The sequence below is a fragment of the Chiloscyllium punctatum genome, chromosome 1 (genome assembly GCF_047496795.1).
Source record: "Chiloscyllium punctatum isolate Juve2018m chromosome 1, sChiPun1.3, whole genome shotgun sequence".
In the NCBI taxonomy this organism is placed as follows: domain Eukaryota; kingdom Metazoa; phylum Chordata; class Chondrichthyes; order Orectolobiformes; family Hemiscylliidae; genus Chiloscyllium; species Chiloscyllium punctatum.
In genome coordinates, this window is record NC_092739.1 from 73,046,445 (window position 1) to 73,063,234 (window position 16,790).

General features: G+C 40.3%; 1 protein-coding gene across 9 annotated transcripts in view; it reads right to left on the reverse strand.

Moving 5' to 3' along the window:
- Positions 1 to 16,790, reverse strand: part of gabra2a (gamma-aminobutyric acid type A receptor subunit alpha2a) — a 261,180-nt gene that overhangs the window by 88,256 nt on the left and 156,134 nt on the right. For all 9 annotated transcript variants that reach the window (XM_072568481.1, XM_072568518.1, XM_072568500.1 and 6 more), the window contains one exon: positions 6,005 to 6,225. In XM_072568481.1, coding sequence (XP_072424582.1) covers positions 6,005 to 6,225 — 221 coding nt within the window. The remainder of the gene's footprint in view (positions 1 to 6,004; positions 6,226 to 16,790) is intronic.

The window sequence follows — 16,790 nt, forward strand, 5'->3', positions numbered from 1 at the left end:
CTTTCCAACACTTTACCCACAACCGAAGTAGGCTCTATAATTAACAGGGTTGCCTCTACTCCCCTTCTTGAACAAGGGACAACATTTGCGCACCTCCAGTCTTCTGGCACTATTCCTGTAGACAATAACGACAGAAAGATCAAAGCCTAGGATAAATCCTATCTGGCCCAAGGGATTTATCTGTTTTCACACTTTCTAGAATTGCTAATACCTCCTGCTTGTGAACCTCAATCCTATCTAGTCTAGTAGCCTGTATCTCAGTATTTTCCTTGACAACATTGTCTTTTTCCAGTGTGAATACTGACAAAAAATATTCATTTAGCGCTTCTCCTATCTCCTTGGACTCCACGCAGAATTTCCCACTACTGTCCTTGATTAGCCCTAATCCTTCTGTAGTAATTCTTTTATTCGTGATATACCTATTGAAAGCTTTAGGGTTTTCCTTGCTCCTATCTGCCAACAACTTCTCATGTCCCCTCTGGCATTTTTAAGCTCTCTCTTTAGGACTTTTCTGTCTAACTTGTAACTAAAGAGCCCTAACTGAGCCTTCACTTCTCATCCTTATATAAGCCATCTTCTTCCTTTTGACAAGAGTTTCAACTTCCTTAGTAAACCACGGCTCTCTTGCTCAACCACTTCCTCCCTTCCTGACAGGTACATACTTATCAAGGACCTGCAGTAGCTGTTCCTTGAATAAGCTCCACGTTTCAATTGTGTTCATCCCCTGCAGTTTCCTTCCTCATCCTAAGCATTCAAAATCTTGCTTAATCGCATCGTAATTGCTTTTCCCCTAGCTATAACTCTTGCCCTGCGGTATATACTATCTCTAAAGTCTTTCCATCGCTAAAGTAAACATAAGTGAATTGTGGTCTCTATCATCCAAATGCTCACCTACTTCCAAATCTAACACCTGGCCAGGTTCATTACCCAGTACCAAATCCAATGTGGCCTCGCCCCTTGTTGGCCTGTCTACATACTGTGTCAGGAAGCCTTCCTGCACACACTGGACAAAAAAATGACCCATCTAAAGTACTCAAATTATAGTATTTCCAGTCAATATTTGGAAAGTTAAAAACCCCATAACAACTACCCTGTTACTTGTGCTCCTATCCAGAATCACCTTTGCTATCCCTTCTTGTTCATCTCTGGAACTATTTGGAGGCTGACAGAAACTCCCAGCAGGGTGACTTCTCCTTTCCCGTTTCTAACCTCAGACCACATTATCTCAGTAGAAGAGTCTTCAAACGCCCTTTCTGCCACTGTAATACTGTCATTGACTAACAATGCTACACCTACCCGTCTTTCACCATCTTCTCTGTTCTTACTGGAACATCTAAGTCCCAGAACCTGCAATAACCATTCCTGTCCCTGCTTTATCCATATCTCCAAGAGATGTGAGAATAGTTAGAAGGATACTAACAAGCTTCAGAAGGACATGCACAGAATGGTGCAATTGGAAGGCACATGGCAAGTGAAATTAAACATGAGAGTGTAGCACAATTTATTTTATGAAATGAATGCAGGGGCAGGAAATCTAAATGGTATAATTTTAAAAAGGAGCTCAGGACTGAACAGTGCTGATATAAGGAAAGCAGCTGTCGGTGATTCAGAGCTCAGACTCCTGCTAACTTCATGTCGGTCCTGAGGTAACTGGATCCCCAGATCACATCCAACATTAGAGTCAGGTATTTGGTGGATTAGGAGGAGGGTGGGTGTGAGAGCCAGTAGCAATAGGAATAGCAGTAATTGGCTTATTTAAATGCCACCTCTGACAACATATTCAGCAAAGTTACTGCTTGGCTTGGCCCTGATGGGGGTTAGGTGCTTAAAGAGTTTTGACTGCATTTGACAAAAACATATCAACAGTTTTGAGCATTTTTTCTGTCCTTATTCACAAAAGGTGGACAATGCCTATCTAACTGCAACAGTTGAATTCTTGCTGAAGAGCATACTGGGCCTTAGCTCTCAGAGCTGTCAGAACAATTTTTAGACTACAGGTTTAGAAGGATGAATAGAAGGAATGAAAGGTCTACGTTTGAGAGATGGGTGCATAGAGCTGCTTAGCTACAATGTCTTTTCTTCTGCTCTGAATCTTCCTTGCCTCTATACCGATTAGGACATAGCAGTGATTTAATGGGGTCTGCAAGAGTGGGACATGCGATGACTGTGACAGGTTGACTGACATCAGCTGTTTTCCTAATAGAGCCTTCAAGTTAAAGATTACCTCAGCAGTTAGTTTGCATCAGTTTGGGCTTCATGATATCTATCAGCACTTTCTTTCTTGTGACATATTTACATTCCTTGAACACGCAGGGAGCAGAGAAGGTTTACTAGGATGTTGCCTGGTATGGAGGGAAAGTCTTACGAGGAAAGGCCGAGGAACTTGAGGCTGTTTTCGTTAAAGAGAAGAAGGTTGAGAGGTGACTTAATAGAGACATATAAGATAATCAGAGGGTTAGATAGGGTGGACAGGGAGAGCCTTTTTCCAAGTATGGTGACGGCGAGCACGAGGGGGCATAGCTTTAAATTGAGGGGTGATAGATATAGGACAGATGTCAGAGGCAGTTTCTTTACTCAGAGAGTAGTAAGGTATGGAATGCTGCCTGTAATGGTAGAAGATTCGCCAACTTTAAGTACATTTAAGTTGTCATTGGACTAGCAAATGGACGTACATGGAATAGCATAGGTTAGATGGGCTTCAGATTGGTATGACAGGTCGGCGCAACATCGAGGGCCGAAGGGCCTGAACTGCGCTGTAATGTTCTATGTGCGACATAGGCAGGATGCAGAGCTGGGCTAAAAAATGGCAGATGGAGTTCAACCTGGAAAAATGCGAAGTGATGCATTTTGGAAGGCCGAACTTGAATGCTGAATAAAGGATTAAAGACAGGATTCTTGACAGTGTGGAGGAACAGAGGGATCTGGGTGTGCAAGTACATAGATCCCTCAAAGTTGCAACCCAAGTGGATAGGGTTGTTAAGAAAGCATCTGGTGTTTTGGCTTTCATTACCAGAGGGATCAGACTTAAGAGCCGTGAGGTTTTGCTGCAGCTCTACAAGTCCTTGGTGAGACCACACTTGGAATGTTGCGTCCAGTTCTTGTCGCCCTACTACAGGAAAGATACAGAGGCTTTGAAGAGGGTGCAAAGAAGGTTTACCAGGATGCTGCCTGGACTGGAGGGCTTGCCTTATGAAGAAAGGTTGAATAAGCTCGGACTTTTCTCTCTGGAGAGAAGGAGGAAGAGAGGAGACCTGATCGAGGTATACAAGATAATGAGTGGAATAGATAGAGTCAAAATGCCAGAGACTTTTCCCCAGGGCAGGATTGGCTGGTATGAGGAGTCATAGTTTGAAGATATTAGGAGGAAGGTATAAAGGAGACATCAGAGATAGGTTCTTTACGCAGAGAGTTGTGAATGCATGGAATGCATTCCCAGCTGTGGTGGTGGAAGCAGAGTCATTGGGGACATTTAAGCGACTGCTAGACATGCACATGGATAGCAGTGAATTGAGGGGTGCGTAGGTTAAGTTATTATATTTTATATTAGGATTAAACCGCGGCTCAACATCATGGGCCAAAGGGCCTGTTCTGTGCTATAGAACATAGAACATAGAAAAATACAGTGCAGTACAGGCCCTTGAGCCCTCGATGTTGCGCCGACCGAAGCCTACCTAACCTACACTAGCCCAATAACCTCCATATGCTTGTCCAATGCCCGCTTAAATGACCATAAAGAGGGAGAGTCCACCACTGATACTGGCAGGGCATTCCATGAACTCACAACCCGCTGAGTAAAAAATCTACCCCTAACATCTGTCCTATACCTACCACCCCTTAATTTAAAGCTGTGTCCCCTAGTAACAGCTGACTCCATACGCGGAAAAAGGTTCTCACTGTCAACCCTATCTAAACCCTTAATCATCTTGTACACCTCTATCAAATCTCCCCAAACCTTCTTTTCCCCAAGTGCCTCAGCCTTTCCTCATACGATCTTCCTACCATGCCAGACAACATCCTGGTAAACCTCCTCTGCACTCGTTCCAATGCCTCCACATCCTTCCTATAGTATGGCGACCAAAATTGCACACAATACTCCAGATGAGGCCGCACCAGAGTCTTATACAACTGCAACATGACCTCAGGACTCCGGAACTCAATTCCTCTACCAATAAAGCCCAGTACACCATATGCCTTCTTCACAGCACTATTTACCTGGGTGGCAACTTTCAAAGATCTGTGTACATGGACACCAAGATCCCTCTGCTCATCCACACTACCAAGTAGTCTACCATTAGCCCAGTAATCCATCTTCTTGTTACTCCTACCAAAGTGAATGACTTCACACTTAGCTACATTGAATTCCATTTGCCACCTTACTGCCCAGCTCTGCAACTTATCTATATCGCGCTGTAACCTGCCACATCCTTCTTCGCTGTCCACAACTCCACCGACTTTCGTGTCATCCGCAAACTTGCTCACCCAGCCTTCAAGCCCCTCCTCCAGGTCATTTATAAAAATGACAAACAACAATGGTCTCAAAACAGATCCTTGTGGAACACCGCTAGTAACTGCGCTCCAAGATGAACCTATACCATCAATTACTACCCTCTGTCTCCTTCCAGCCAGCCAATTCCTAATCCAAACCTCTAATGCACCCTCAATGCCATACCTCCGTAGTTTTTGCATTAGCCTGCCATGGGGTACCTTATCGAACGCCTTGCTAAAATCCATACAGCTTTTCTATGTTCTATGTTATAATGATGCCCCAACTTCCGGATAAAGCCACACAAGAAGCTTATTCACATCTATTTAAAGCTTTCATACAACAGTTTAGTGCAGTTTGTCTGAGACGAGTGATTTCTTTGGTTGGACTCTGAGAGACAAGGGGAGGAAGTTGGGGGGCATAGAAGAGGGATCTAAGGAAACACAAAGGTTGGGAGTGGAGGTGGATTGAGGAAAGATAAGAAATGGAGGGACTTAAAGGGCTGATCCAGTCATGTTGAAATGTGTGTCCATTTCAGGCTGTTGCCTGGAAGAGTCCTTACAAGCTTCGAATTCATCAACAACATTTCAACTCTTCCTACTAAGAGCGACCTCCAATAATTTTCTTTACAATGTAAGGAAGCAAGTCAGCTGAATCAACAAGCTGAGCTGTGTCTCACAGAGTGGTAAATGCAACACTGAACACTAATACACATATTCAATAAAAGAGTAGAAGCAAAAGATACCAATGTTTCTTCCACAGCAAAGGAATGTCTCTAGCTCCCCTTTCACCAATACTGTGTGCCAACCATAAGGCATGTTGTATATTTAGTTCTTTGACTAAGTTAGTTTCAACAAATAATGATAATGCTCATATGAATAAAGTAAAACCAATATAAAGTGTATTAATTGCAAGTAACATTTAAATTTATTAAACACACATACCAGCTTCTTGCTGCCAAAGAATCTTCAGCAATGGTAATGCAATTGGACAGGAGAGATTGGGCCATGATGCACAGTCTCCCTGTTTGTTCAGGACCCTCTTTTAAAGTCTTCACATTCATGTTGCATTATTAGTTGATAACAAGTTTCTGCACTATAAAGCTTTCCTGCTAATAGTCACATGTGTCTCACACACACGCCACTGGCGTTTTAAATTCTCATTGTAATGGCAAGGAAATGAAGAAAAAGGTAGAGAGCAGAAATGACGCACACTTCCAGTTCCACCATTGGAATGCCACGCGTGGCCACAGTTGAGTTTCTACCCATAGTGTTCATCAGTTTCATCCTCAAATAATTGCAATTATGAGCTAATAGTGAGTAAACATAATTCATACCATTTTCAGGGCTGTGCTGCAGTTAAAAGACAGTTGAAACAATCCAAAATTTTAGTTATTAAAAGTTTTTTTTTCTCTCTATCATATGTACCTCTTCATTAACACTAGTTTTGGGGTAGGGACATGGGACAATAGCTGAGTTGCAGAAAAGAATATTTGCAGCTTTTAAATATTGAACATTTTACCTCATTGTGTATAGAAGCTTCCCATCATCTTGGATTCGTAGCAGCTTGTTTGGCATGGTCATGTTATGTGCCACTGACTTCTTGCCATTATAAAAGAATGTGTCTGGTGTCCATATCTTACTGGCCATCAGGTTGTTCAATCGAAGAATGTTCATTGGGCCCTTAAATTTAAGTCTTTCATCTTTCCAACTTTGTCGAAAGAACACATCGATTGTGTATTCCTGTTAACATCAATCAGTTTATCAGAACAGTAGATACATCTCATTAGTAAAGTATGCATGCAGTAATATTTTCACCACATGATGGGAAATCAAGATCAAATGCTAGTTTCTTTCTGTTTTCTGATAACACCTTAAGAAACCATTCTTCAGATTAAAGAAAGATGATCTTATTTAGATAGTAAGAATATGGGAGTGCAGCTCAAAAATAGGAATCTTCTACTCAACAACATTATATGTCACTGTCGGTATAATTCAAATATAATAGTTATATCACTTTTGAAACTTCAGCATTGTTAAGCAGTTCTGAAAGTCCCTCCATAATGTTTTTGATCAGAATTATAGTGAACAGCAAACAACTGTTTTCCTTTAACTTATTTATTCTGTCCATTTATTAACCTTGCAATTAGTAATCAACATTGTAATACCTTGAACATTAAAGATTACAACAATTCTACGCATTCTGGTTTCTTGATGTAAATTTGCTTCAGTTTTTTGGAAGACACAATGGTATGTAAGTAATGTCACTCAACAGGTAAACTACAGGTGAATGCTCTGCAGACAAAACTTCAAATGAATTCATATTCAATCAACTAATTAAAAATTCAATTGAGTAATAAGCATGTGAAATTGAAAGCAAGTCTCACTAAAGGTGCCATGAATCAATCCGTGATTGTGGTAAACTTCTATCTGGTTTATTAATATCATTTTGGTAAGGAAGCCTGTTGCCCTTATCTTGTCTGGGCGACATGTGACTCTAGATGCACAGCAGCATGACTGACTCATAACTGACTTCTGAAATGGTCCTAACTGTGCTACTGAGTTATGCTATTGTGGATAACACTAAAAGGAATAAAACAAGAAGGATTGCCTTACAAAATGGCAATGGCACACTCAGCACTGCAAAGTCATCCTTACTAACAGCTGAAGGTTTTTGTCAAAATTGGGAAAGGTGTCCTACAGGCTTATTAAGGCAGCAGCCTGCCTTAGGCCTGGATTTTCAAAATGATGTAGAGTTTTTCTGTTGCTGGGATAGTGGCAGAGGGGGCCAAAAACCAGCCAAGCCCCGCACTTGGTAGCCTCTGTACCCATCTGAAATCCCTCAGTTAGACTCCCTGAGAAACTGGCCTCTCTGCAATGGAAATCCCAACTCTCAAGGCAATTTCTTACAGTTTGGATTTTCAGTTTACACTCCCAACCTAGGAACGAAATCCAAATCATCGGCATATTCACAGAATCAATAATACCTTACAGCCAATATCCCAGGTTCCATTATCATAATTCCTGCATAAATCCCATACCGTTGGGAGGACAGACCCAAATGGAGGAGGTGGCAAGTTCGAATGTAACTTGGAAGGAGTTGCCTTGGGAGTCATTAAGACTGACTCTGGACCCCATGAAATCTCATAACTTCACCTTTGTCATGGACAAGGAAACTTCCTACTGATTATTACCGAATACATTCCCTCATCTGATGAATCTTGGAGGAAGCACTGAGGGCGACAAGGCATAGAATGTACTTTGATCAGATGACAATATCCATTGTCAAAATGGTGGAACCATAAAAATATAGCAATTAGGAGCAGGAGTGGGCTGTTCTGACTCATCAACAGGATCATGTCTGCTCTTCTATCTGAAAGTCATAATCCCATCACCTCCCTATAACCCTTGACACCTTTTGCCTCTAGAAATATGTATATTTTGAAAAATATATATTCAATCATTTAGGCTCTGTGACCACATGTGGTAAAGAATTCCACGTGCTCACCATCCTCTGAGTGAAAATATTTCTCCTCAACCCAGTTCAAAATGGCTGACTACCACTGAGATTGTGACCAGTTGTTCTAAACCTGGGAAAACATTGCTCCTGCATCTAGTCTATCCAGCCCAGTCAGAATTTTAGACATTTCAATGAAATCCCCTCTCACTTCAATGAGCAGAGGACCAAGAAATCCAAACTCTTCTCATATGTCCATTCTACCATCCCCAGAATCAATCTGGTAAACCTTTGCTGCACCCCCACTATTGACCAGAATGGCTGAATCATCTGAAACAAGTGGTGAGGGAACAAATCTGAGGGACAAAAAAGCCTCCCAGACCTTATCCTCATCAAACTAACTGTCATAGATTCATTTGTCCTTGACAAAATCGGTAAGAACCACAGAATACGCTGGAAAGATCAGCACACTCCATCTTCACACTAAGCATACCCTATGCTGTGTTATGTGGCAGTACCACCATGCTAAATGGATAGAGTCAGAATACATAGAGCAACTCAAGACTGTCCATCCATGAGGGGCTGTGGGTCAACAACAAAAACACTGTGTTCAACTACAACCCTTAACCTCATGGTCTTGTATACATCCGCTTCTATTACTACTATTAAGCTGGGAGGTCAACCCCTGGTTCAAGGAAGTATACAGGAAGGATTGCCAGGAGCAGCATCAAGCATACTTAAAACTGAGGTGTCAACTGGTGAAGCTACAACAAAGCTACAACAACTTGTATGCCAGATAAATACAATAGATAAAGGTCAAAAGCCTAATTCTGTTAATCAATAAGTAATTTTCCAACCAATAGATCAGATTTTAGCTCTGTATCCTGCCATATGCAGGGGTGAATGTTAGTAGACAATTAAACAGCTAACAGGAGGTGGCAACTCCATAACAATCTCTATCCTCAGTGATGGAGGTGCCCAGCAAATCCATGCAAAAGACGAGACCGAAATAGTTGTAACCATCTTCAACCGGAAGGTCTGAGTCATTACCATTGGCCAAAAGCTGAAATGAACCAACCATAAAAATTCTGAGACTACAAGAACATATCAGAGGCTGGGAATTCAGAGGCAAGTAATTCACTGCCAAAGGAACAAGTTACTTCCAATGCACAGTAGTAGCAGTGTACCATCTCCAAGATGCTCTACAGAAATCCACTCATCTAATAAGACCTTTCAAAACTGTGACCTCTAACCCCTCGGGCAAAGGCAGCAGATAGACGGAGACAGCACCATCTGCAACTTCCCTTCCAAGTTACACACTATCCTGACTCAGAAGTACATCACTGTTCCTTCACTGTCGTTTGGTCAAAACCCGAACTCCTTCCTTCACAGCTGCGCATGCACCTACACCAGCTGAACTGGAGCTCACTGCCACATTTCAGCTCAACTATGGTAGGGCAACAAATCCTGATGCCCACATCTCATGAAATAACATTTTAAAAACATTGTGAAAGTAGCATGTGACTAATAACAATGTCATAATTGCAATTAACAATCACAGAAGTGTTAAGGTGCAGAGGGAGCTGTTTGGCACATCATGTCTGCACTGAACGAACCATCATTGCCTCGTGCCAATCTCCCACATTTTATACACATCCTTGCACACTATCATGCTACTTTGATCCAAACAATCATCATAATAAACATTACAAACATGTCCATCATTATATTGCCATAATACTTTTGTAATTATAATTCATAACATTATGAGCGTTTGCTATAGTTATTGGCAAAAAGGGGTCAATTTGATTTACCACAATTGTCAATGACATTTCTTGTCGTATTCATCAGAATTTATTCAGCTATCCTTGGTTAACAGAATTAGACTTTTGACTTTTTCTAATTAGAAACTGTAGAAATGTCAGCTATTATCTCTGTTACACATCTTTGGTACTAAAAATGAATAAAGCAATGCTTGAAATAGATCTGTTTACTTAAAGTATGTGATAAAGTTATCCATTCTTTTATATGCACAATAATAATATAAATCCTGTTCAGAAAAAGAACAATATCTCTGAATGACAGGCAGTTTTATCTATTTGCCTATAAAGTATGATCACCCCAAAGAAGCAAAAAGAATTGGATGCTGAAAATCTGAAACAGAAGTGGAAAGTTTTGGTCATACCAGAAAGTCTGGACACATTACTAAAGAGTGAAAAAAAGAGTTTGCGACCTTTCATCAGAAGTTAGAAATGTGCTACATTTTGAGCAACTGACAGAGGGAGTGTTGGAAGAAATGCAGATGAAAAGAAACATCTGTGATTAGGATGGAGAGAATAAATAGCAATGTACGCCATGGTAGAAAATAAGAAGAGGGATAGTACATGAAAGCAAATAAAACATGTCCAACTAAGTTGCAAATTGTAGGAGAGCAGCTCCCTGGATGCAAAGTCGAGGGGTTTGCAAAGAAACTAGAGGGAGAGAAAAAGCAAAAGCCAATACAGACAAAGGTTATGATTCAAAATAGCTCAATTCAATATTGAGTCCAGAAGGCTGTAAAGTGCTGGAGTCGAAAGATGAAATGTTGTTCCTCAAACATTGGAACAACGAGGCATGTCAAGGCCAGAAATCTCAGAGTTCAAACAAGGCAGATAATTGAAATGACAAGTAAATGGAAGCTTAGACTCGTGCCTGCAGATTGAACAAAGATGTACTGCAAAGCAGTCTTCAAGTCTGTGCTTGGTTTCCCCAGTGTAGAGGAGATCACATCATCAGCTAGAAATACTACAGACTAATTTGAAAGAGATATAAATAAATCATTAATTCACTGAGTGTATGAAGCCTTGGATGGTGAGAAGACAGATCTTATTATGCTCTTATGGAAAGGTGTCATAAGAAAGGGAGGTAACTAAGGTGTGAACCATGGTATCTTGGAAGGATATAATCTCTTCTCAAAGCTGAAAAGGTTTAAAGCATTTTTTTAAAGTGGTAGAAGATCCAGGGGTCTTAAGTTTGTAATATTTCCATTGTGAGTATGTGAGAAACATTAGCAGGTTGGACTGAGACTTTGATAAAACTGTTCTTGGCTAGGAATTGAGGATTGGCAGGGCCACATGCCCAGGAAAAGCTTCTACCTGCACCTGATAAGTCCACTTGTGCATAACTGAGCAAGGCCAAAGCCTGAATTCCAGTATTTATGACATTAGAGAGGCATCTGATCACCAAAGGATGTTTGCGAGCCCCAGACCTTGGATTAAACTGCCAAGGATTTCTGTCAAGTAATACTTTTAAAAAAAACATGGACTCCACAGAAAGGTAATCAATAACATATTTTCTTAAACTTTTTCAGAAGGGAGGAATCCAGTCTTGATCACTGACTGATCAGATACTCTGTTGCTGCATTGTGTGGCCTCCTCAGTGGCTGGGTACATGATTTGTGTCCGAACATTTCCTGCATGTTTTCTGTGGCTTGGTGGCAGAAGTTCCAGAAAGTTACATCTTAGCACTAATCCTAAAATACAGCATTTTTCTCCCATGAATTCTCTTTCTTGCAATATTTTATGTCATCAATTAATATCTTTCTGAAGCAATTCACTGGTTATAACTGTAGAAACGTTTAACAGTAATTATATCCCATCAGATATAATGGATAATTTTGTATTCACTTATGGAATGTGAGTATCATTGGCTGGCCCAGCATTGATTGTCCGTCCCTAGTTGCCCTTGAGAAGATAGTGGTGAGCTGCCTTCCGAATCCTTGCAGCCCATATGCTGTAAGTAGACCAACAATGCCATTAAGGGGAGACGTTGGGGTTTTTCCAGGATTTAGTCCTAACAACACTGGAATAGCGATATAATTCCAAGTTGTCTGGAGGGGAACTTGAAGGTGATAGTGTTCCCTTGTAGTGCTGCCTTTGTCCTTCGAGATGGTCGGGGTCATGTGTTTGGAAAATGACAATGATTTTTGGTGAATTTCTGTAGTGCTTCTTGTCAATATGAACATCGGTGGTAGAGGCAGTGGGATGCTGTGGGGGTGGTGCCAATCAATCAGGCTACTTTGCTCTGGATGATGTCAAGCTTCTTGAGTGTTGTTGGGACTGCACTCATTCAGACAAGTGAGGAGTATTCCATCACACTCCTGACTGGTGCCTTGTAGATGATGGTTAGGCTTTAGATTAGAAGTCAGGAGATGAGTCATTTACTGTTGTATTCCTAGCCTCTGACCTGCTCTTGCAGCCATTATACATATATGTAATTTTTTTTGGCTCGTCCAATTTCTGCTCATTGCTAACCTGCAGGATACGGTAACAAATTATGATATGGAGCTCTGTTAGCAGTAAGCACAGATAAGATGATCAAGGCTATTTTGTCATGGCAGTATCTCTGTCTTAAACATAAATCTAAGAAATAGGAAAAGCTCTGCAAGAATTTACTGCAGGAAATAAACAATTATACAAAGGGATAGAACAGATATTATAAGTGTCTGAACTGCAGATGCAAGTTTCAGGTTTAAAAGTTGTACAAGTAACTGTGAAATGCAAGTATGTCTTTTTAAAATTACATTTATCAATTAAATAGTTATTGAAATAATTGTTGTTTATCTATGCATTCAGAAAATTCATTTTATTACTTACTATTGCAATCATTATTTTCAAATACAGGAAATTACATAGATTTGTGTATTGATGTTGCAGTGATGTGACAATGTTAGTGCTTTCCATTGTAAACAGGAAGTCAATCAAAACAATTGAAATCCAATTTAATGAACCTAATTTCAAATTTCCAATTCATTTGTTACACTCCCCTTACGTGACTGAACATAAAGCACTGATAATGATTGCTAATTTTTTTTTGCTTTAATGATTTGCTGTTAACACCACCAATGCAATATTCACATTGCCAACACCACTCAGCAATATAAAAGAGAAAACTTTACATTTCCAATGAATTTTATATGGAGCCCAAAATAGGGTGGTATGGTGGCTTAGTGGTTAGCACTGCTGCCTCACAGTGCCAGGGAACTGGGTTCAATTCCAGCCTCGGGTGACTGTCTGTGTGTAGTTTGCACATTCTCTCTGTGTCTGAGTGGGTTTCCTCCGGGTGCTCTGGTTTTACCCCCACCCACGTTCAAAAAGACGTGCAGGTCAGGTGAATCGGCCATAATGTTCGAAGCATTAGTCGGGGGAATTGAGTCTGGATGGGATACCCTTTGGACAGTCAGTGTGGACTTGTTGGGCTGAGGGCCTGTTTCCACACTATAGGGAATCTAATCGAAAGACTGCATGTTGTGTATTAGCCAGTGTTACAGAAATGGTCCTTTCAATAAAAATTAAATCCTGTGATGAGTGGCATCAAGTTGAAGATCTACTCCATTGCCGTAAAAGTTCAAAAAGCAATCGTTATGACCAAAGTGCTGGAGATTACCTTGCTAGCAGGCAAAATAGTAGACCATTAGCAGAATGAGCAAAAAACTTTGATTTTGGTGAATGTTATTTTCATGTCAAGAGTTGAACTAGAACAATGTGGCTGATTATATTTTGTATTAATTTTGGTTACCGTAATTTGGATCTCTTCCTCAACACAACAGTCCTTTTATAACTCTACAAGATGATTGTAAACAGGAGAATGAGGATTTTTAATGGTCAATAAATTTTTAATTCAATTTGTGTCAGTAAACACCAATTTATTTTTAAACTGATAAATCAAGATGAATAGTCAGCACCCATAGTTGAAAATTCCACAAAGAACTGAAGAAAGGAATTAAACCGAGAATTAATCTGAAAGGGCCACTGAGGTCTAAAAACTTGAAAAATACAAGACTGGTGAAGACAGACACAGAATGAATTTGAATCCAAAGAGTACAGCAGAGAGATTATTCAACTGCTCAGCTGGAGCTAATTTCTCTCAACCTGATGTTGCTACCTTTTCCATGTACCTTTCCATGTATTTAAACCATTTTAGAAGGGCCTGTCATCAGTGAGTTTCCACAGGGATTAGTTGTGGGTCCTTTCTTGTTTGCCATTTATATTAATGATTTGGATAAAAAAGGCATGATTCGTAAGAGTAGTAGAATAGTAGACTGTGAAGAAGATTACAAAGGGATCTTGATGAGATGAGTCAATGGGCTGAAAAATGGCAGATAGAGTTCAATCTGGATAAATGCTAGGTATTGCATTTTAGTACAACAAACAAGGGTAGGCTTATACAATTAATGTTAGGGTCTTGGGTCGTGTTGTAGAACAGAGGGACCTAGGAGTTAAGGTATGTAATTCTTTGAAGTTTGCCTCAGATATAGGCTGGATTGTTAAAAAAGCGTTTGGTACACTTTCCTTCATTGCTCAGTCCTTTTGAGTATAGGAGTTGGGACATCATGTTGAGGTTGCACAGGACATTGGTGAGGCCTTTTCTAGAATACTGTGCCCAGTTTTGGTCACACTGTTATAGGAAGAATATCATTAAGCTGGAGAGAGGAAGGATGTCTGGAACATGAAAGGGTTCAGAAAAGATTTACAAGGATGTTGCCAAGGTGGGAAGATTTGAGCTACAGGGAGAAGCTGAACAGGCTAGAGCTGGTTTTCCTGGAGCAGCAGAGGATGAGGGGTGACCTTATAGAGGTTTATAAAACCATGAAATGTGTGGATAGGATAAATAGATAAAGTCTTTTCCCTGGGATGGGGGAGTCCAGAACTAGAGGGCATAGGTTTAGGGTGAGAGCGGAAAGATATAGAAAAGATCTAAAGGGCAACGTTTTCAGGCAGAGGGTGGTGCGTGTTTGGAATGAGCTGCCAGAGGAAGTGGTGGAGGCTGGTACAATTGCAATATTTAAAAGGCATCTGGGTGTGTATATGAATAGACAGGGTTTAGAGGGATATGGGCCAAGTACTGGCAAATGGGAATGATTAGGTTAGGATATCTGGTCAACATGGACAAGTTGGACCGAAGGGTCTGTTTCCATGCTGTACATCTCTATGACTCCATGCTGGATATGGAAGGTTTGAGTTATAAAGAAAGGCTCAATAGGATGAGACTTTTTCACTGGAGCATAGGAGGTTGAGAGGCAACCTTATAGACAATTATATGACTAAGATAGAGCTAATGGTAGTTGCCTTTTCGCTAGGATGGAGGCTTTCAAGACTAGGAAGAACATTTTTTAAGGTGAGAAGGGTGAGATTTAAAAAAGACATGAGGGCCAAAATGTTTTACACAGAGGGTGATTTGTGTGAGGAATGAACTTCCAGAGGAAGTTGTGAATGTGGGAACCATTATAGAGTTTAGAAGATGTTTAGATAAGTACATGAATGGGAAAGGATTGGAGAGATCTGGGCCAGGAGCAGGTAGGTGGGACTAGTTTAGTTTGGGATTACAGTGGGCATCGACTGGTTGGACTCAAGGGTCCGTTTCTGTGCTGTATCACCCTATGACTCTAAAAAGTTATTTTATAATGTGACAGTCTTTATCTCAATAGTTACTTGAAAAATATCCTGTTCTCCTTCCATATCCTATTAATACTGTGTGAAAATCATACTCTTCAACCTGTCTTCATTCTTCTGGATTTCTGTCATCTCCAAATCTGTTTAAATGAACAACAGAATTAGGCCAAGTGTGGAAGCCTGTTCAGTTTGTTACCTCCAAAGCTTTAGTCTTTATATTTATTTCTTGTCTATCTTCCAACTACCTCTCTATGCTAATATCGTTCCTCTCATACGCTTGACTTCTTCTTACAAACATTGTAAGAAACATTATTCAACTACTCAAGGAAAGCTTTTTGTATCTGCTGCATTTTCATTATTTATCCAGTTGAAACCTCCCATAGCTCAGCAGAACAGAAAGATGGATGGCAGATGCAATTTAATGAGTCAATATTTTTCAATAAAAAGACAAGGAATGCAAGATAACATTCAATTAGTAAACTGTAAAGGATGTAGATGAACAGAGAGACCTGAGATACAAATAAATTTCTCTATTCAAGAATTGTCCCCTCAGATAGTAAAATTGCTGACCTAAGTCCACTATTTAAGAAATGTCAGAGAGATAAAAAGGGAAATTACAGGCAATTAGTCTATTGTGTGGAAGCTACTAGCATCAATTATTAAGGACTGAGCACTTGAACAAACACAAACTAATTGTAGAGCTAACATGGATCTGTAACTGGTGCATGATATCTAAGAAACCTATTTCATTTTTGATTTGGTAACTAACATTTGGGTGTGGATGATAAATATGTGCATTTGCAAAAGATACGACAAATTTCACAAAAAAGACTTAAATAAATGCACGTGAATTAAAGGAAGCCTACTGGCTTGGACAGGGAATTGGTTAAGAATTGGAGAGTACAGATAACGAACATATATTCAAAATTGGCAGGATGTGATTACTGAAACTGGATTTGTTTTTAAAAGGTCTAAATTAAAGATAAACATAGTTTTCTTTGTCACGGGCCTCCTGATCTGTACTGTCCCATGGTCCCTATTCCAAACTATTTCAAAAGAAGGCAGCATGCAGTTGGGTCGGCAGTCAAGGCAAATTTGATTTAATTAAGGTTCTGTTTCCATAACAACTTGGATATCCCCAAGATCATGGATAGGAGCTGTGAATTATAAAAACAAAAATAATTCCTAGCTGCACTTGTCCCTGATTGTCTACATCCTCACATTGGTAAGGCCTTGAGTGAGCGAAAGCTTCCTATTGGCCTTCCAGCATTCAGAATCCACCCTGCCATCCCTGATTAGTGGCATGGTGACTTAGTGGTTAGCACTGTTACCTCACAGCACCAGTTTCGAGTAACTGTCTGTTTGGAGTTTGCACGTTTTCCCTCCAGTTGCTCTGATTTCCTCCCACAGTGCAAAGATGT